Source organism: Cyprinus carpio, chromosome A17 (assembly GCF_018340385.1).
Source record: "Cyprinus carpio isolate SPL01 chromosome A17, ASM1834038v1, whole genome shotgun sequence".
NCBI lineage: Eukaryota > Metazoa > Chordata > Actinopteri > Cypriniformes > Cyprinidae > Cyprinus > Cyprinus carpio.
In genome coordinates this window covers 8,870,064-8,893,405 of record NC_056588.1, presented here as the reverse complement: position 1 = coordinate 8,893,405, position 23,342 = coordinate 8,870,064, and the positions used below count along the sequence as shown (strand labels likewise).

General features: G+C 35.5%; 1 protein-coding gene across 31 annotated transcripts in view; it reads left to right on the top strand.

Annotated features, from left to right (window-relative positions):
* LOC109053736 (ankyrin-3-like) overlaps positions 1–23,342 on the top strand; it is a 100,990-nt gene that overhangs the window by 19,043 nt on the left and 58,605 nt on the right. For 12 of the 31 annotated variants that reach the window (XM_042773886.1, XM_042773879.1, XM_042773887.1 and 9 more), the window contains exons 1-4: positions 1,436–2,123; positions 20,252–20,353; positions 21,856–21,954; positions 22,306–22,404. In XM_042773886.1, the coding sequence (XP_042629820.1) occupies positions 2,007–2,123; positions 20,252–20,353; positions 21,856–21,954; positions 22,306–22,404 (417 nt within the window). In that variant the 5' untranslated portion in view covers positions 1,436–2,006. Of the gene's footprint in view, positions 1–1,431; positions 2,124–14,756; positions 15,369–19,797; positions 20,080–20,251; positions 20,354–21,855; positions 21,955–22,305; positions 22,405–23,342 lie in introns of those variants that run through there. The other 19 variants (XM_042773878.1, XM_042773868.1, XM_042773880.1 and 16 more) reach the window with 9 other exon arrangements.

The following is a 23,342-nucleotide window of genomic DNA, read 5'->3' as shown; positions in this document are numbered from 1 at the left end:
GTAAAATATCGTAGTAAAACCACTGTCTGCAGACAAATGATATAAATCACTTTCCATTTCTAGAAACCATTTTTTTCTATTAAATAATAAATACCAATATATGCTAATTGTATTTATTAAATGGAAAGTGATTTATATGCAGACCATATTTTTTTTCTTTGTGTAAGTTGTGGTAAAGATGTAGTAAACAACACATTAATTTTACAGTTTTTTTATTTTTATTATTATTTTCTGAACAATTCATACCAGCTAAATATGACTCATGAGCTGCAGCATGTGAAGACCTGTTTTAGGTATAAGCGATTTAAGGGTTAATATACCCCAAAACAAAAACTCATAATTTATTTACCATCCTGAGGTTATTCTGTGGAACACAAAAATGGGAAGTTAGGTAGAGTGTTTATGCTACTCTGTTCCATATATATTTTTAAATAAGATATTGTACATTGTGCTTGCTTATATTTCATTAAGAAAAGCAATGTGACCATTCTGCTTAATATTGCCCTTTGTTGTTCTATGGAGGAAAGTAAGTCACACTTATGACAATTGCTATTTTTGAATGAACTCTCCCTTTAAGACATTGCTACATGTCTAGCATTTTCTAGTTAAACACTGTGTCATCCTCTGAAATGGAATGGAATGGATTGTCTTTTGTATTTTTCATTCTCTCACACACAAACACACACACACACACACACACACACACACACACACACACACACACACACACAAACACACACACACACACACACACACACACACACACACACACACACACACACATACACACACACAACATTAAGTACAGGGTTTATTTGTACAGGCAGTGACTGAGGCAGTCTTGGAGTTGCAGAGGACCCTGCTGCACTCAGGTGGCTGATATGCAGGAGAAACCAACATGGCTGCCGTCACTCCAAACTCAGAATGTCAATGATATCAAAGAGAAGCCAGGAGCTGTTGCATGTGTGAATCACGGCCATTTTTCACTCATAATCATTCATCTCTCATTTCCCTATTTGAAACACACTGGGCTTTATGACCACCATTTTTTTTTTTTTTTTTTGTCCTTAAACATGAATTCACCCCAACCCCCCCAAATATGATCTAAATGTAATGTTACTTTACCAATACACAAAATACTGTGTTCATATCTAAGTTTGTATGCCCTAAAATATGCATAAATATACCACCTCCTCTATTTAGAGTGGGTCAACTGTTAACATAATGGGATTAGAGTAGCCTAGTAGTGGTACCCTCCCTCACATCAAATTATGTGTGTGTGTGTGTGTGTGTGTGTGTGTGTGTGTGTGTGTGTGTGTGTGTGAGCGAGCGAGAGAACGCACATGCATGAGCTAAATTGTGTGACACCCCTCCCCTACAACCAACACACACACACACACACACACACACACACACACACACACACACACAGTGCTGGTGGGGGGCGACACATATGCGCATATATTCACACTCACACACACTGATGCTGGTTGTCGCGGCGACATGTACAAGGTTCAGGTAGGACCGTTTGGGGATGGCTGAGAAGAGAACGTGGTTTCCGTAGTAACCACCCCAGCTGCCCTCCTCCACCCCTCTCTCTTTCTTTCTCTCCTTCAGTCGTTCACTTGTGCCTGGTGATGATGGTGTCACCATCCTTCTCTCTTTCTCTCTTCAACCCTCTTTTTTTCTTTCTTTCTCTGTATTATCTTCTTCTATCTGGATATGGTTCCTTGAGCAGCCAATGACAAAGGCTGGAGGAAAGCAAACGGAGTAGTGTTTTTTTTTTTTTTTTTTTCTGGACAGAACCCCTTTCTTCCACTCTTTTTGGTGGAATTTTTTGGAATCTTTTAAGGAATTGGAATTCTTGTTACATATTCTGGACGTTTGTCTCAGTGTGTTTGTTTGCAAGAGAGAGTGTGTGTTTGTGTGTGTGTGTGTGTGTGTGTGTGTGTGTGTGTGTGTGTGTGTGTGTGTGGTTGCTGTGGGGACGTGGCTGATGCTTGATAATGGCTCATGCGGCGTCTCAGATTAAGAAGAATAAAGAGTTGGATGTTAACGCACTGGAGGATGAAAAGGAAAGGAGGAGGAAGAGCAGGAAACACTCAAAGGATCAAAAGAAAAAGGTACATAGTAATACACACGCACACATACATGTTATTAGAGGGAGAGTGATCAGGTTTGTGGGATGGCAACATCTCGCCTGTGAGTTCAGCGTGTGTGTGTGTTAAATCTGTGCTGCAGTGCCAAGGTTACACTTTACATTTACCACTCAGCATCCTTCTAACACAATCACACACATATGTCCCATAAACAACCAGCCATGACGTGTGTGTCTCTTGTTCTGCGTTCAGGTTAAAAATGAGAGCATCACACTGCAGCATGTTCTGAGAGATTTTACTGTCCTCTGAAACGTGTGTGTATGCGCACAGACACTCGTGTATTATACATCACATACTGATTTATTGATGTTGGTTCTGTAGAGAGTGATGGAATGAAGCATGCGGATGTTAGCTGTGCTAACTGTCTATCATTTCTTATCATAGACACTCAACACACACATACACACAGCCTATATCCACCACACCCAGACAGATCTTCTTCAGCGGTACCTTTGTGGTTCCTATTTGTTCTTACAGTATGTTGCTGCTGTGTGATATTTTAAACCGGAATGTGTTGTGTGATGTGATTTAAGACATGGAGAATTCCTGTTGAAGCAATGGCTGGCTGGCTGCCTTCTGCCTCACATAACATGTGCCTTACCTGTGATCAGCACACCGAGCTATGATCACGTCTGTTGACCTTTGCTGTTTTACGATGTGTGTGTGAGAGCATGACAGAGAGAGTGAGTTTCACCCTCTGCCAATGTACTGTAATTTGTCAATTATATAGAAACACTTAAAAAAACAAGGTTTGAGAGAGAAAGCTGGCATAATATCAATAAATCAGAAATAATAATATATTAATAAATTAATAATAAATATCAATAAATTATTTTATTAGAAATATTGTATTTTTTATTATTGTTAGACAAGTTTATTTATTTTATTTTAAAGAAGTACTGGAATTTTTTTTTTTTTATTAAGCATTCATTGTACGGTATTTTATTTGATCATTTTCATTATAGTTACTGACATTGTTTCATCTATTTATTTTTTCATATCTTTCAAGTTTATTTTATCATATTTTTACATTTTATTTAGGGTTCTATTGTTTATTTATTTTTTTTATTTTTCTATTGATACTTTGGCAAAATATTCATCCCAATCAAATGCTATGAAACAAAAAGGATGAGAGAAAGATAGTTTTATGGATTACAATACATAATGGCCTGGAAAAAAGGAATTATAACTTATTTTCTTGAAATGAGAATATAAGAGGAGACAGTGTGATGAAATGAAAATATGAGAGAAAAAAGAGGACGGTCTCTTTTTACCTGTGAATGGCAACCAGAGAGACATCATAAAGATGAAGATTAATCTGTGCCGCATTCTTGTATGGAGGAGGTAAATGCCTTGGCACTGTGGGATAGAGACACACATGTGTTTAAACACACACACACACACACACACACACACACACATGCACCAGTACATCACATGCATTTAAAAGGAGAGCAAATAGGAAGTCTCGTTTGACAAAAAGAGAGAGAGCTGTTTTATATGTGGGGATCTGGGTTGGTCAGTTAGTCTGGGTTTCCCATCAGAGTTTAGGTTTTTCAGTACTTCTACTATGAAAATATTCCATGGTGATACTGTGCCTGTTTGGACATGTATTGTATTGTGGTAATACCCAAAATTGGGACCCTAATTGAATAGTTGAAGAACTGACCATAGAAATCTCCACTGATCAAGCTTTAACTTTAATATTCAGGAATACGTGTCACCCTTGATGTCAATGGACATGGCCCTGGTTAATACCATCTCAGACAGCAACATTGTGTTGGCCCAGATCCGGCCCACATCTGGCCCATGTGAAATCCATGCGGGCCGGATCTGGGCCGACACTTGTTGCTGTCTGAGATGGTATATAAATATGGTATCATTTAGTATATATCAAAATGGTTCACTTTTCTTCCTCATACAATGGGTCTCTTTGTTTATTTCAGAATTCGGCTCTTCTGAATTCTCTTGGATTATTTTGCTCTATAATGTCATGGTTTTAAAGCGGTCACACAATGTAGATTTCTGCATCCCAGGTTATACTGAGGGCTGCTGTGGGAACAGGGAATCTGTTGTGTTTGGGGAGTCGTGCCATCTGAGTGTCACGTTCCTGATTTCAGATCAGTCTCTGGGGTGTTTAGTCTGTTGCACTAAAGAGAAAGACAGAGAGGAAGTCAGGAAAATTAAATAATCACTGAAGTCTGAAGCTGTGTCATTGTGATCTTAGAAGTTCATCCTCCACTTTCACGGCTGGTATAATATCTGCATCTTATGTTACACAAATGGACTGAGCAAAGAAGAAAGTAAGAGAATAGAGAGAGGTAGAGGCAGAGAGACCAGCTGATTGCCATTGGCAGAGGTCATATGAAGGTTAGCTGGTTTCTCTCTTGTGCCCCAGGACCGTGTATCCTAATACAGAACTCAGTCATGGAGAAGTGGAGCTACTGGATCCTCCAGGACATTTGAATCAACTTGCTGACCATTTGTTGATATTCGAAGTTGTCTTTGAACAGATGAGAAAAATCCAGTTTTAAGAGACGATGTATTCCATTTAGATATTCAGGAACAATGGATAACAGATGCCGTGGATAAGGACAATGGAGTTTTTTCTGTCTGGTTTTATGCGTTTCAGTCTTTTATATAAGCAGAACAATTTCAGCTCACAGTAATAAAAATATAGTTAATATTTATTCATGTTTTGTGAAAGATTAATTAAGATATGGTTTGCTATTTCCTTTATAATGCATTATAGTATAGTCTCATATATAATACTATTTTAACATCGTGAATACAGTCACAGTTCAAGCCAAAACATGCAGTGGAGCAAAAATTTTGCTGTCAAATTGAACTTAACGTTTCATGCAATAATTCTAACACACAAACCAAATTTGATATTTTTGCGGTTTCGTTTTTTCTTCTTTCTAAAGGTGACTGCATATCATGAGATTTATCACAATTATTTTATTCCTTAAGTATGCAAAATATTATACTATTGTAAATATATCATATATGTGTGGAAACTATAGTAAAATAATGTAAAATATAGTTAATTTTCATTTTTTAAATGTACATTTATGCATGATTATCAAAACTATTGTCTATGTGCATATTTTATTAACAGCTGTTTTCATGGATTTTCTCAAGGTTGGAACAGGCTAGATTTTCAGGGTAGTGAATAGTAAAAATAATTTAAAAACTATAATTTTGCAGTTGTGCACTGGGCAGTGAGAGTTCAGAGAGTTAAATGTTTTTTTTTTTTGGGTTGTCCCTGGTGAGTACTCATGCACTGGTGAGCCCCTATAGCAGAATTCACAGCAGCACAATGTGATGAATGAGCTTCGCTCCACACCATTAATGAGAGAAGCCATGTAATAGTGTGTTCTCTCTCTATTGCTCACACGCACAAACATGAAGGAGTGATGTGGGGGAGGGGAAGGGGGTGATAGAGAGAATGAGAGAGAGACTCACACATCGAGGGGGAGATGAAGAGGGTGATTTTGTTGGAGAGGTGGAGAAGAGCCCATTATCCATCTGTTCAGATGCTTTGTTCTATATATATGTGATCATGTGATCATCAGTTATGAGATTGATCATCTCAGTCTTTCTCTCTCTCTTTTTTTCTTCTCTGTCTTGCTTTGTAACCATATTTGCTTGCCTGTAAATGCACGTTTGTCTTGTAGTATTCAGCCGTTTCAGGAAGTCCTGCATCTGTCGCAGTTGTGGGATTGTTTTTCAGTCAATCAAAGCAGAAACACATCAGCAGAGGACTGCTTTGGTGATTGTAATTGAGTAATGGTTGATTCCAGGGCGTTTGTCTATTATTCAGTGATACATTAGTAGCAGATGTTTAAGGTGTCCAGAATGCAGAACAGGTGTAAACAAGTACATTTAGTGTAATAAATGTGTGTGTGTGTGTGTGTGTGTGTGTGTGTGTGTGTGTGTGTGTGTGTGTGTGTGTGTGTGTGTGTGTGGATCAGATACTGAATGTCTCCGCAAGTGTACAGTAAAAACTCTCCCAATAATGAAAAAAGTATAATTACTTTGTGAATATAATGGACAATATAATGCAATATATCAAATAATACATTTTCGTATATGGGAAACTTGTTCTTATATTTTTCAATATACTGCAAAATGTGCATGGACCACGTATGGCTACAGTATATATTGATACATATAAAAATACATATAGCAATATTTATACAAAAACCGCACTACATTTTCACATATAATAGCTCTGTTGAAACACTCAATTATATCATTTATTTTCTTTGTGTAAGGGTTATATTTGGGGGATAAAATGAAACCGAAATCCATGTCTCAGTGGGGTTTTATGAAAATTATATCTTTTTATTTATTTTTAAAGATATAGAGAAATATCTTTTGTATTATTTGACATTTCCTTGAGTGTGTTTGTGTTGGTTTATGAGCTGTATCAGTTGTCTGTTAAAGGTTGATACATGCTTGAGGCTCCATATAGAGCTTCAGTTCCCTGCTGAGAACACTGTGTGTCAGAGGACCGATCTCACACACACGCACACCCAAACCTCCTCACTTACAGCCATATTTCCACAAGTGTAAAACAAGAATGAGAGTTAGGACAAAATGGCACAGTGTTGATGTTCAATTATTGAATTATCAGTTTATACACTAAGTTATTTATTTATTTATTTAAAGAAATCCTTAATACTTTTATTAAACAAAGACACACTGATTAAAAATGACAGTAAATACTTTTACATTGTTACAGAAGATTTTTATTTCATATAAATGTTGTTCATTTGAACTTTCAGTTCATCAAAGAATCCTAAAAAAAATTTATCACATGATAATCATTGATAATAATGGACCTTTTACATTTCTGGGTTTCTCAGCAGCGGAAGTCGTCACAGTGAAGGGGAAAGTACCACAAATATATTTTTTGCATTCCCATTTGCTCAAATAGCAAAAGAAAAACTCCTTGATAGTGTTTTCATGACTTTTAATACAAAGAATAGTGTTATAAATGTACATACATTTAAAAAAAATACAACTTTTGAGGATTTACGATGCTGTTGACTGTTAAACGCGGTCCATAAGTGCTTGTTGAGCCCCATATTTTTAGAAGGATTTCTGAAGGATCATGTGACACTGAAGACTGGAGTAATTATGCTGAAAATTCAGCTTTGCCCTCAAAGGAATAAATTAAATTTTAACATAAATTAAAGTCAAAAACTTTAATATTTAATAATATTTTACAACATTGTAAATATTTTTGATCAAATTAATGGTAGCCTTTTGAATGCTATAAAATTATTAAAAGTATCTACATATAAGACAAGACTTAAGTCTTAAATATCAGTAAAAGTTGTTTGGTAACACTTTACAACATTTACTATGGCATTATTAAAATCAAAAGTTGTGCTTGTTATCATTATTAATGCACTGTGAATTAACATAAACTACCAGTGAATAATGTATTTTCATTAACATAACAAAGATGAATAAATAGTGTAATGTATTGTTCATTGTTTGTTCATGTTAGTTTCTACATTAACATTAACTAATGGAACCTTGTTGTAAAGTGTTACCAGTTGTTTTGTTACATATGTTTTCTCTTCTCATGGGGACTGCCATGTTGAAATCACATGACTAGACACATACTTTCTTTGTGGAGAGTGATGATTCAACCTATCAGTGAAGTCAATGATGGAAATGAACAGATTCACTATAATGAAAGAGGCTTTTCCAGTGCTAGTCAATAAATGTTTGGGACTTTCAAAATGGTGCAGAATAGATCATAAGAGTGGTTTCTATTGAAAAAGTCTTTTGTAACTTTATTCAACATTTTAAGAGGCTGATGTGATCTTTCTTTCTTTCTTTCTTTCCTTTTATACGTTCACTGTCTGGCTTTCTCAGTGACCTATTATTCAGGAAATTCCCACATTTCCATTTGGAATAATATACAACTACTATTAATTGTTATGTCAAGTTTAGTATAGATCATATTAAGGGTGTATGACATGAAGGTGTGTGTCTGTGCAAGTGGGTGTTTTCTTGGGAGATGTGTATGCGTGAGAGAGTCATGTGATCAGAAATGAGGCCGCCCTTCTCACAGTATTATTGTTTCTGCTTAGTCAGCAACTGTGTGTGTGTGTGTCTTTGAATAGACCATTACACATCTTGTTTGTCAATGAGTTCACTGCTAACCTTGGAAATACGTTCTTCAATATGTTTGCCTGTAGGGGTGAAGTACCTTTGTACACACTATTTATCCTACATATTATGTTTATAATCTGCCTACTTATATTTAGTATACCATTCAAAAGTTTGGAGACAGTAACACTTTTTTTAGTTTGATATAAGTCTCTTATGCTTACCAAGGCTGTATTTGTTTGATCAAAAATGCAGTAAAAGTTGTAATTTTGTGAAATATCACAATTTAAAATGATTGTTTTTTAATTATTATTTTAATATGTTTTAAAATAGAAATGCGATCCTAATATGATGATATGGTGCTCAAGAAACATTTATCCATGTTGAAAACAGTTGTGCTGCTTATATTTCCTATAAGCCATAATACACTTTTTTAGAATAGAAAGTTCAAAAGAACAGCATTTAGGCCTAGTTGAAAAAAATAAAAATAAAAACCTGACCCCAACCATTTGAATTTTAGTGTTTTTGTGTAAATGATTGACCTGGCCATAGCAACTTTTACCACAAATTCATGGTCTCTTTATACTGTAGTCTTTTTATATTTAGAACAGCTTATATTTTATCAGTCTTATTGGTTTGTAATAAAGCTCTGTTATAATTCAGGAATCCGTTTATGATCAAATAATGACAAAGTGTTTCTATATATTTATCTCGCTTTTTCTGTCCATTTTATTATGTTTGTTCTTTCTGCACTGTAATTCTTTTTAGATCACATTTGCATCTGTCCTGTAAATGCCAGTCAAAGGTACTCTGTCTGATAATGGTCTATTACCCAGCAGCTCTCTATTGATCTTATTCAGAGTGTTGGTGTATCTCTGGTACATTCTCAGAGTAGCAGCCAGACTGTCTGCCCTTATAAAACTCCTTTACTGTAAACTCAACAGAGATGTGTGTGTTTGTGTGTATATCTTTGAAAGGCTACAAAAAGTGTCTGTTTAAAGTTTTATGGTGTGCTGGCAGGTCCTCATAGCTTAAAGTAGTGTGCAATCACTTGGAATGAAACAGTTTAATTGTTTTGTGAATATAAATAATTATATTATATTTATTATATTATATTATATTATATTATATTATATTATATTATATTATATCATATTATATTATATTATATTATATTATATTATATTAATAATCTGCATCATCTCTTGCAGTAACATTGATTTGTTCTTCAATTCTTTAATCCAAAGGAAAAACATATGTGTTGTGTAGATTTAGATTTTACATATCATTAGCATAAGGATAAAAGCGGATGACTGATGCAATATCTCGGCTTGTGGTCCGTAAACAGCATGTGTGTACATTTGAGATATTTTAAGGTGTGTATAATGTGTGAGTTTTTGGAGGGTGTTTGAGGGCACGAAGGGGAGTTATACAGGCAGATGGCCTTTCCCTCCTCCCTCATCTGCTACAGTCTGAGTGCCAGATAATATTGCACACACATTTTTAAATGGAAGAGCATGTGACAGTCATTCATCGAGAATGTTTACTGATTTGATCCTGCATTCTGCATTCCAATCATGTGGTTAGTTACCTTTAAGTACTGGCCATGAGACAATCTATAAACCATATCTCCTGGTTTTCTGGGATTTTTGTTAAAGCATTTGGCTTAATCTTGGCACACAAACTCTGACTCTGTCTAAGCTTTTGTACTGGTTTTATAATTTTTTATGTATTTTTTTTTTAATTATGTACGTATAAAAGCAATGTTCAAAAATATTTTTAAATGTTTTTGAAAGAAGTCTCTTATGCACACCAAGATTGCATTTATGTGATCAAAAAGACAATAAAAAGAGTAATGTTGTGAAATATTATACAGTTATACAAATATTATACAATTTAAAATAACTTTTTCTGTTTTAGTTAGATTCAGCAGCTAATATGCTGATTTAGCACTCCAGAAACTTTTCTTATTATTATCATGTTCAAAATGATTGTGCTGAATATTTTTGGGCAAACCATTTTATTCATACCTTTTTTGATGAATAGAAAGTTAAAAAATATTTTTTAACATTTTTTTTTTCCATTTCAGTTATCAATTTAATGCATACTCGCTGGATAAAATATTAATTTCTTTAAAGAATCTTTCTGATCCAAAAATTGCAAAAAGCTAAAAGATGATTAAACAATGCAAAAAACAAACAAATAATAAAAAAAAAAAACTTAAAAAAAGTGACCAGCTACAGTATAGCTGTATTATACATACATTATAAACAAACCACCACCTAATCATTTGTTGTTTGTATATGCAGTTCTCCCTGTGGAACTGGCTCTTATTTAAAATTAATATTAATATATTAAATAATGTCTATTGAATGCTGTACAGTGTTTCTGGACTTTTTCTGACCCTTTGGACACTGTTTGTTGGTATTCTCTCTCTGTAGACTTGTATCATACAGGACACAGATTAACTAGCACATGGTAAACTAACTGCAGAAATTTTACATAGCTCTCTCTCTCATTCTCGCTTGCCTCCTCCATCCCTTACTGTCTCACTAATACTCAAATGATTAAACACACCCACATTACATTACAGCCATGCTCTTGTCATTATTTAGTTCCTTTATTACCTTCCTTAATCCAGATTCACAGTACTTCATAGTATGATACTTTAAGATTTTTATAAGCCTGAAAAGCCCTTTTACCTCCTTTTGTCCTTGCTGTTCACTCAGACTCTCTCTTTTCTCTCTGACCTAATGACGGGGTTGGGATTATTCTTCACACCTCACTTTAAATCTTACAGTCCCACAGCTGGATGGAGATGGTGCTGAAAATGACAAGTCAAGAAGATCTATTATGTATCATCTGTATACCATTAAACCAATTATAATAAATTCCAGATGAAGTAGAATTATCTACAAAAAAATGATAGACGTGATAGTATGTTATTAACTATGTGGCAGTTGCATGTTCCCAGATATGGTTGTGTTATGAATATCCACTGAGATTAGAAAATATAGGCTATTGTAAACAATTGTCTAAATAAAATGACAACATGTAAGATTTAAATATGTGCATGTGTACAATATTGCATCCAACATCTGCAGACGGTCTGCACCTGGGTGCTGAGGCCACACACACACATTTTTAGAAAATTGGTTTTAAATTTTTTTTCTCACTGTGTGTGTCAGATTTGGTTTAATGGAGGATGGTTGGGCTCTGTAATGATAAATGCCTTGTAGAAGCATGATTCTGGGTCGCACGCTGCTGTTCTGCCCCCAGAGACCCACAGACACACACACTCGCAAGTTCATGCATGCCGGCACACATTAACTGCTGCCCTCAGAGAGAACATGAGAGAGTTTACAGTGCTTCCAGCTGCCTGAACTCACACGAACTATTCACAACATCTTTGATCTCCTCTTTAATTGATCTGTCGATTGGCTGATTGTAGACCTGGTAAATCATTTCATTAATAATAATAATAATAATGTTATATTTCATTATTATTATTACTATTACTATTAATAATAATAATAATAATAATAATAATAATAATAATAATAATAATAATAACAATTATTATTAATGGTATTTATTGCCGTTGTTATTGTTATTTAAATATTATATTAATATGAATAATACTTATTAAAATATAATAAATATTAATATTATATATTAAATATTAATACTAATTAATTATTATTAGTAGTAGTTGTAGTATTCTTAGCAATTGACTAAGTGGTTGGTGGTGGTTATAATAATATTATTATTATTATTATTATTATTATACATTTACATAATTTGTGCATAGACAGGCTTAAAGTCAGCCTGAACCCATTTTATTTCTGTAATATGACATAATTGTTTTTTTTTTTTTTTTAAATGTAGGGGCAGACTTGATTGGATCTGTTGTTCTTATGTTTGATTAAAAATGATATCTTTTTAAATAACTTGCGCTGCTTAATCATTCACAAAATAACCAGTACCATTAAAGTAAATAGGGTCAGTTTTGTTTTCATGTTTACTTTAGCATTTGGCCATTTCATACGTAACAAAAATGGAGAGTGTATGGATGTTTTTGTTCATCTGTTTTTATGAGCTAGACAGTAGTGTTGAATCTCTCCACTAGGGTCCAGTGTGAGTCTGGATATCAGTCGTATTTTGATGATGTCATCATTGCTGGTTTTTCTTTGCAGTCACTCTGTGTTTGTTGTGCTGTTCACCTCATTTCCTGTGTCCATCATAGACCTTTTCTTGCCATGACTCTGCGTTACATGTTAAAAGACTGTTGCCGACTGGCATTAAAATTCACATTTTCAGCAAACACAGTGAACACACACAAACACAACATCATCACAAATTACAAACATACATCCAGGTACAGTACTGACACCCTGTCAAATCCAGACTAAGTTAAAAGTCTAACTTAAATACTATTCATTGCTACATCCAGAATCTGTGTTGGTATTTCGTCATGTAGGAGCGGAGCTCATTTGTCCTTCTAGAATGTAAAATTCTGCCCTATTTCTGAAAGCCTGGAAATCCTTCAGTGCCCATGGGTTTAAAGCAGGTATATCCCTTGTGAATGTTTGACTGTATTTGAGAGAGAGAGAATGATGGTTCTCATACACTCCCCGTAAGTGGCTGATGAGGTGGAGGTCATTGAGGGAAACCATCACCACGGTTACCGAACATCTTGAGCTCCTTCAGATCACATTCTCTCTCCCCTCCTACTCTGTTGCATAGCAACGCCACCATCCCAGAACGAGGAGACCTGTGATGCACCCAAAAGCATCATGGGATACCTCTCTGCATAATCAGTGTGTGTGTATGTGTGAATGCCTGTGTGAATGTCTATATTTCTACATATATGTTTTAAAGAGAGAGTAACCAAAACCAGAATGAAACCAGAACAATAACAAACATAAATAATTTTAGGGAAAAAAGTGTTGCAGATGTGTTGTGTATCAGGAAATATGTCTAAACAACAGTATTTTAGTGGTTTGAAGAAGAAGCTTGGTGAATCATACAAAGCTTTTCAAAAACATGTCCAGAACATGATATATGTTTTTATTACTAAATAGATTTTTAGTTTTCAGATTATTAATCTAATTTTCATTGCTGAAATGCAAAAACGTACAAAATATACAGTTTGAGGGATGGTATGATTTTTTGTTATGTTTCTGAAAGAAGTCTCTTGTTCTCAACAAAGCTATATATCTATATATATCCATAAAAAAAAATAACAATTTGAAATATTATTACAAATAAAATACAGTAAAAACAGTAACAATTTGAAATATTATTACAATTTAAAATAACAGTTTTCTATTTTAATATATTTTAAAATGTAATTTATTCAATTGATGGCACAGCTGAATTTTCATCCATTAATGTTTACATTACATTACTGTACAGAACAGTGTCACATGATCCTTTATAAATCATTCTCATATGCTGATTCAGTGATCAAGAAACTTTTGTTATTTTATAATATATTAATATATTATTTTATAATTTATATTTTATTTTATTATTACCAATGTCTTTGCTGTTACTTTTTATCAATTTAATGCATTCATGCTGAATTAAAGAATATTATTTTTTAATGACCAACCCTTAACTTTTGAAAGGTAGTATATATTTGAATTAAATAAATATAATTTAAAATAATATTCAATTTTTAAGCACTATTATTTAATTTGTCAATTATCCACACATTATGGTAGTGTTTGTTGTACATTTAATTTATATAATTTTTTAATTATCTTTGAGAATGTTCTTTATGATAATGACCTGTGTTAATAGTAAAAAGTTTGTTAGTATCTGTTGAAATCATTTACTTAAATCATTTGTTGTAAAATCAATGGCAGTTAACCCTCCATATGTTCACACAGTATGTGTCTGTCTGACACATGGCCCTAGGCCACTCCCCCTTTCCATAAACAAATGGGCACAGTACTGACGAAAAACACAACGGAAAAAAACAAACACCCAACAGTATATTCAGCAGAACAGTATATTCAAACAGACACTAAGATACACAGAGCAAGCACAGTATGTAAACAACACAGCCTGTGTCACTGTATGCCGGGTGACACACTTCATCCCATTGTCAGAGCTACAGCTGGGGTGTGTATTTACATGATGGTGCGGTGGCCCTAATACTGGGGGAAATGCTCCTAATCCTTTTTTGAGCAGCACCATGAACCCTGCATTCAACCTATTAAAGCAACCCCCAGCGGTCCCAAACACACACACACACACACACACACACACACACACACACACACACACACACACACACACACACACACACACACACACACACACACACACACACACCCTCTCTCTCTTTTTTCCAAAAAGGGAGCAGATAAGCACTCTGACAATAAAAACCATGCACATGAGGGTTTGCAGGGAGGGGGAGACTGCGGAACGGAGGGAAAGGGAGTCCTATTAGCAAATGCATTGGATTCAGCTGCTATATTTGGACCCCCTTAGCACCTCATATCACTATTCAAAAACCCCCACCCTCTGTGTTCACTGTGTATGACAGAAAGCGAGAGAAAATCAGAGAGCAAAGCTCATAAAAACATGGCAGCAGTGTAAATGATGCACATTTTTAAATGAAAATCAGAGCTGTTTCCCACTGGATACATAGAAAGAGAGAGGGAGCATTGTATAGAGAAAGAGAGAGATCGTTTTGGCAGAAGTTATAAACTTCTCTTATAAACAGAACTGTGAACAGAGAAAGAAAACTGAAAAGTCGATTTAGTTTGATACAGAAGGAGAGGTCAAGTTGTAAAAGAGAATAGATGAACAGAGAAGGTTGGATTTAAAGTGACTTTGTGTTTACTGTAGTACCGGGGATCATCGTATCCTTGTATCTGTACTCGTGCACACGTCATGTGGAAGCGTGTCTTTGAGCATCCTGCTGCCTGGGCATTTTTTCACACGTCACATGACTGAATGGCACCTTGCTGGCCGCAGAGCTAGAGAAGTAAGTGATCGGGTTTCTGTGGGACTGCAGGAAAAATGGCGGTGGAAGAGGCTGCTGACTATTTGTCACCCGTAAGTACTCTACAAACAAGACTGGGAATGGCTGGGAAGTGTGTGTTGTTTTAAATAGGTGTTTTTGGAAATGAAGGTTGTTGGTTAAGGATGCTTGGGTTCATTGTATGAGACTCTGAAATGCTCTTGCTCTTTATCTGCTTCAACCCCAGTCAGATTTTGTCCTTCAAATCTTTTATTAAGATATTTCTTGAATACATGATATATTTGACACTCCTGGTAATTTTAAACTCATCTGCGGTCTAAAGGGTGCAAAATCTTACATGCTGGTCTCACTGGGCTCAGATTTATAGATTTTGTTTGCAGAATCTTACAGAGCTAAATGCCCTGACAGATATCAGAGAGTAACTTACTGTCTATGTGAAGAAGAGCGGCTCAGTTGTCAAGGTTGTATCACATGCAAAATTAGACCTGCTTCATGTGTGTTGGTGTTACTACTACCATTTTGACATTCATACTGGTCAGGCTCTTCAACTCTACCTTTGCTCTAGTGCTTTTTTACTGACCTTGGTGTGTGCGTGCATGCATGGTAACACAAGCACACAGTGTCCTGGAACTTGAAGGTTCTTTGCCATGTTCAATACCATTCTAGACCACTTTATCTAATTTCCCTTACAATGCTCTATACCTTCATGACTGTATGAATCTACCTCTTTAAACTATTGTGATTATGGGGCTTCAATTTTATTGTGATGCTGAGGCTGGAGAGACGTTGCAGTCTTGTATCTGTACTTATAGAGTGTTAAATTTTGCAATGCTGTCTAGTTTTCAAATTTAAAGGGAAAGTTATAGATTATGGAAAAAATGTAACCCTTTAGTAACACTCTCTTGAAGAGCACTGCTTCTTTAAGAATCGCTGTGCTCATGCAATGATAGTGTTTAGTTTCTTTTCTTTTTTAAAACAAAGTAGTATAGATCAGTTATCAGCCATAACAATAAATAAATTATGGACTTGGTATACAGCCAAAATTTCAACATGGGTGCATCTGTAATCTTTTAAGCCTATAGAATATGGTAAATAATTTAGCTTACTTTAAATGAGGAACAGTGGATATGAATCGGTTCCATTAGGTCTTAGGGATGTTATGTTATGTTATAAATATGGGTGAAGTGAGAATCAAAACAGACATGCTTAAAAGGAGTGGAGGGATTTTAAAACTAAACAATACCAAGCAGCTTCACTTTTGGAAACATTCTTTCCTGTGCCGCCCATTATGTCTGACCCAGACAGTCTGAACTGACTGACTCCTCTGCAAAAACCAATCAGAAATGGTTCATTCTGGCTGTTTTTATTTTTGTTATTTTTAAGACTGTAGCTGCATGTAGTGGTGCTGATGTTGTCTGTTCAGACTGAGGACAGGAATGTGTGTGTGTGTGTGTGTGTGTGTGTGTGTGTGTGTGTGTGTGTGTAGTAGCCCTGTCTGCAGCCAGGGTAGCTATGTTTTTCTATCACGAACATGAATTAACCTAACTCACTACCTATCAACTAAATAAACATACATTGAGACAGCGAGACAGAGATCAGGGTTTTATTGGGTCAGCTGTTTAAATACTCTTATTCTTTTATTAACAACAGCTGTACAGACTTTAACATTTTGTTTTCACATGTTGTGTCATTATCTGTACAGACATTAACATTTTGTTTTCAGATGTAGTGTCATATAATTTTTTATCAACTATGACCTTTTCTCTTCAATTTCCTCAGGTCTTTCTTTCACTCCAGTATCTCTGATGTTTTAATAACAGCTGAACCCTAGAGAATGTCTTACGTAACTCCACTGGGTGTGTGTTTGTGTGTCTGTAACTGTGTGTGTGGGAGGTAGCACAGAGTGTTTCCACTATACTGTGCGTACTGTACATGCAGTGTTCACAGAATTTCCCACACTGAAATATTAATGCTTACTATTTTAACAGAGAGGGCTTTTTAAATCTCCATGCTTGGGATAGATTATACAGTGTGAGCATTTATAAAGATTCAGAGCTTGACACTTGACACACAGGTTGTTACCACTACGGTTTTTGTAGATGAAGAAGTTGTATTGAAAAATTGAAGAAATCTCATAGACAGATTAGGCAGTGGGTACTGTTTGATTTGAGTCAAGGAGAAACCACCTAAAAACCACCCAGAACAACTTGGCAAGTGCAAAGCAAGATACAAACAATTGTTCTAAATACCTTAGCAATGTACTGGCAGTGTAACAAAACTTGTGTTTAGTAAGTGCTCCACTGTGCACATCTAAAACAAATACCTCTAGAAACTGTCAAAAAACAAATATAAACCTATACATACCAACAATAAATGTTAAGGTTTACAGAAAGTAACACTTACAGTATCGCCAGTTTTTTAAGGTGCAAACATAACTACACAATGGCAATTCATGACCTGTGTGTGTGTCCACAATGGGACTTCTTAGAGTTTGCATTTAGTAAAGATTAAGACGTTTTTGCCTAGCTTCTCACAACCTCCCACGAAAACTACCTTTGCTTAGTGAGAAAATGTTCATCTTCTGTGGTGACTAAAGCATGTGTGGTTTCTGTGTAATACTAAGGAAATACAAGAGATAAAGTAGGATCTGTTCAGATGAAGATAAACTTTCGAAATCGAGGTGAAGATTGTGTTGACGCTATGAATAGTGTAAAGGTAATGTAAAGTTTAGAATCAAATGTTCAGAAGTTTTATGAAATGTTGTTTGTGTCCTGTGATACTATTTTGTAGGTTGTATATGAATGTTTACATGTCGTGGATATTATGTGTGTGCAATGTCAATGCTTTAAGGTAGCAATTTTTTAGCATGTTTAGCATTTGTTTATATTACTGTTCAAAAGTTTGAGGGTAGTATGTGTTTTTTTTATTTTTTTTTTTAAGAAATTAATACTTTTATTCAGCAAGGGCACATTAAATTGATCAAAAATGACAGTAAGCACATTTATAAGGTTACAAAAGATTCTTATTTCAAATAAAAAATATGTTTTAACTTTCATCAGTGTATCCTGAAAATTATATCACGGTTTCCACAAACATGGTAAGCAGCACAGCAGTTTTGATAAGAATAAGTCTTGGCTAGTATAATAAATGTTTCTTGTTCACTAAATCAGCATATTAGAGGGATTTCTGAAGGATCACGTGACACTGAAGACGAGAGGCTTCTGACAATTCAGCTTTGCCATTGGATGAATAACTGACAGTTTAAAATAAAATAGAAAATGTTTATTTAAATTATATTAACATTTCACAATATTACTTTTTACTGTAGTTTTGTTTAAATAAAAGCAGACTTGGTGAGCATAAAAGGGCAAGCAGACTTTTCATTTAAAGCTTTCGTTGTACTTATCGTACTGACAATCCAGTCGGAGTATGAGAGTCTTGCTCAAGGGCACTATGATAACAGGACAGGAGGTCATTCCTATTCACTGGCAACCCATGCTTTAGATAAACCTACAACATTTATGTTAGAAATCCAGATCTTATCCATTAGGACACAAGCACTCACATTATTTAATACAGATTTTCTTTGTGATTATATATATATGTTAGTGGGTGTGGGTGTGGGTGGGTGTTATTTTCCCAGCTAGAATCCTCCAGTGAAGGAAAAACTCATTAACTCAGAGATAAGAGGAGAAAATCACGAAAAGTCCACCACACACACGCAATGTCCTTTCTCTCTCAGTCTTTTTTATTGTGTGTGTGAGGGGCAGAATTTGTTTACCGTAACCATTACCCTCTGAGCAAAGGCATCTTTTGCATGTGCTTTTAATCCATCATTTCATACCACAGACTGTAAGTGTCCAATGATACAAGAACACTCTCACACACAAGAAATGGGGGTTTTCCCAGTGGAATAGGTTGAGTAAATGACTAGCTAATGAGCTTTGAGTTCATTATAAGCTTTGAATCTTATGCTAGAATATCGAAGCATACTCATGCCATTGCAAAAACGCACATATGTGTGATATGTTCTTGAGTGTTTCGGTCACTAGATGAATATACATGCTATTTATCTCCGTAAATCTTCTTGTCAAACTTTTAGAAAGTGAACCTTTCTTTCCAGGTCTTCTTGCCAGCACACACACATTGATGGTAGATATGGGGAGGAGTTTGTCCTGGGTTTAGTGAGAACTAAATACAGCTTCTCATTTGGAGGAATTCCCCATGTGAGCGTGTCTCTGAGATAACCCTGTCCTATTCTTTATTAAAGTGTGTGTGTTTATGTGTGAGTGAGGTAAAATGTATTGAAATTTTGCACTGTCCTCTTATGTCAAGAGCAGTGTCCCCGAATCAAACTGAGGCTGACGAAGGAAGACACATTCACGAGGCACACACTCACACACACGTTGTGTTTTCTCCCAAATCCTGCTCTCTTTCTTATATACGCATGAGAAGAGAAAACTTATTCTGAGAGAGGGACTGAAAAGATCTGGACGGAAAGTGGGCGGAAACCTGTGTCAGAATAATAGCCATTATTTAGTGTTCTGTTCCATATCCATTGATGAGAGACGGGCTGTTTTTGGCTGGATCTTCAGCTGGAACGCTGGGATATCTGCTGAGAGATGGACTGCCAGTGTTTTTAAGTGTTCTGTGCAATTTTGATCCTCTGTCACACGGCCTTCATAGTTTCCCTGTAGGACATCGACTGCTAGACTAAAGCTGATGTTTTCCTGGATATGTGTGTGTGTTTGTGGAGACAAATGGCACTGAGTATAGATGGAGTTGGTATGAATTTTTTTCAGTATTTTTTGCATTTCAGTGATTTTATGAGCTGAAAGCTGTAAATATGTTTGTTTTGTTCATATTTGATCCGGTTTTGACCTAAGTTGTCCTGGATTTGACCTTTGACCTTGTCATTGGAATAATCAACTCCTGCATTTTCACTCATTACTTGCAGCCGGACAGCAATGGCAGTTACCTGCGGGCAGCGAGGGCAGGGAACCTTGAGAAGGTCCTCGACTACCTGAAGACTGGTGTCGACATTAACATCTGTAATCAGGTACAGATCATTTCTGTTACAATGTGACAGGATGTAACAATATCATTATCATTACAGAGAATGGTGGAAGTAAGCTGTCATATTTACAGTGGAACAGAATGTAATTTCCATCAGTAGCTGTACTGATGTTGTACTGTATATTTTTACTTTTAGAATACACAGTTGATCTTCCATATATCTATATGATGATGATGGTTATGATGTTGTAATACTGTTAAAAAGTTTGGGGTCATTAAGATATTTTTTTTTGGGGGGGGGGGTCATTAAATTGATCAAAAGTGACAGTAAAGAGATTTTACAAAATATTTCTATTTTAAATAAATGCTGATTTTTAACATTATATTCAAATAACTCTCTATTCAAATATTCATAAAAACCCATATCTCAACCAAAAAATCACCCTCCCTGCACTCACCCACATGTCATTCCAAACCCGTAAAAGCTTCGCTCATCTTCGGAACACAATTTAAGATATTTTGGATGAAAACAGGGAGGCTTGAGACTGTCCCACAGACTGTCACATAAATAAGACAGAGACTTTTCATACTTTCCTGGACCTTGACACTGTTACTTTCTTGGCAGTCTTTGGGACAGTCTCAAGCCTACCGGTTTTCATCTAAAATATCTTAAATTGTGTTCCGAAGACGAATGAAGCTTTTACGGGTTTGGATTGACATCGGGATAAGTGATTAATAACAAAATTTTCATTTTGCGGTGGAGTAACCCTTTAAGCAGCACAAGTATTTTCAACATTAATAATAATAAGAAATTATTCTTGAACAAAAAATAAGCATATTAAAATGATTTTTAGGATCATGTAACACTGAAGACTAGAGTTATCATAATAATATTTCATAATATTACTATTTTTACTGCATTTCTTATCAAATAAATGCAGCCTCTGTGAGCCTAAGAAACTTATTTCAAAATCATTAAAAAAAACAAAAACAGTTTTGGAAATTATGATTTAATGATGTGTTGGTGATATAAAGGATTTGAAAGCTGAAAATGTGATTATTAGAAAAGATGTACCATGTTGGAATCAGTGGAAGCAGTCTTTCTGAATCCCTCACAACGTTTTACTACAGGACATTGTCACAGTTGTGCCATATCTCATGATGTTCTGTGAGGTGTAACAGAAAAGTGAAATGCTTGTGGGTTTATATAAAAAATAAATAAATAAAACAAAAAAAAAATAAAATAACAAATAATATTTTCAAATTAATAGTACCTTTTAAATTAACATTCACTACATTTTAATAATAATTTAAAGGAATCTTTTAATATTCTGTTTTCAAATATTTTTTCAAAAATGTCAAATTTTGTGTTAAAAACAATATTTGATTAAATTCTTTTAAGCAGTGATTTGCAACAGTGCCTACATATGATATGTATGTATATATATTTCCATTATGGTGCAGGCTGTTTTATACTGGACTGCTACTGTCAGGCAGACCACCACATCCATACTGTTCAATAGCAGAACTTGCATTTTGTTTCAGAATGGGTTGAATGCATTGCACCTGGCATCCAAAGAGGGGCATGTGGACGTGGTGGCCGAGCTGCTCAAACTGGGCGCCAACGTAGATGCAGCAACCAAGGTCAGTTTGACACACACACACACACACACTGAGCCTCCAGCTCAAGGAGACGTTTGTATTTCTGTTTGATATCACATGATATCTCTGCTCCAGTGAGCATGTTCACACTGGGTATAAAAAGCCTCTAGTGCTGCATTCACTCAACAGGAATGAAGTGTGTGTGTGGAGGTAAATTACAGGCCAGCGGAAACAACACTTCTCTGGCAGAGGGGGCGGAATGGTGGTTGGGGGCACGCCAGTGGGACAAAAGCTTCCATTAGATGGGGGTGATACAAACAGTTGGTGGAGAGATTAATCGAGAGATGCCACTCATTCTCTCTCACTGTTGTTTCTCCATCTACTCTAATCTAGAAAGGAAACACGGCGCTGCACATTGCCTCCCTGGCGGGTCAGGCGGAAGTGGTGAGAGAGCTAGTGACTAATGGGGCCAACGTCAATGCACAGAGTCAGGTACAGACTTCAGACTCCACAAACTTTTATACGCACACACACATAATCAATCTTTTCTACAATCCAGCTCACCTACAATCCAAATCACTTACAATCTTAAACTACCACCAAATTAAAACACAAACAAACACAAAAAAAAATACACACACACAAACACACACACACACACACACACACACACACACACACACACACACACACACACACACACACTGCTTTAAACCTGAGCTCAGTAAGTTATGAAGGCCACCTAAATTACTAGAGTGCCAGTAATAATACTATTTCCTGCACTGAGCTCTACACAGTACATACAGATGTAAACACTGGTAAAAAGGGACATATTCTATTACTTTGCAGCCTTTTATTGTGTCATTTTTGTGGCAGATCAGATTCTTTTGTGCCAAATAATTCATAATTTTGATTTTTCATTATTGTTTTTATCCTCTCTATGACCTATAAAAATGTATAGTCGATTTCTGCATATTGGATTGTTGCTCAGTATTATTACAGAATTGATGTTTGTTCATGTAAGCAGTCATATGTTAATGTGATTATGGCTGAATGATGCATTTTTACAGATTTAGTTTCAGTAAATGGAATAAGATATTTATTTCTTTTGCATGGGAGTTTGTTTACATGGCTTTTTGTGTCAAAGGAGCAAGGAAGTTACTGTGTGCCATCACAAAACTAACGGCATTTGAATTAGACATGTACACATAAAATGAAAAGAACCAGATTTTGAACTCAAAGATAAAATGTTAAGACATAGAATAGATAAACATGATGAAGGGAGTCTGTGTCTCTGCTTGATGCTCCATCATCACAAAGTATTGTCCTCTCCTACCTGCACTGTCAGCATCTCTGTGTTGCCATGGGAACAGGGTCACTGAGGTCAAGGTAGGGGGTGTAATGGGGGTCTGTCCTCTCCGGGGAAATCT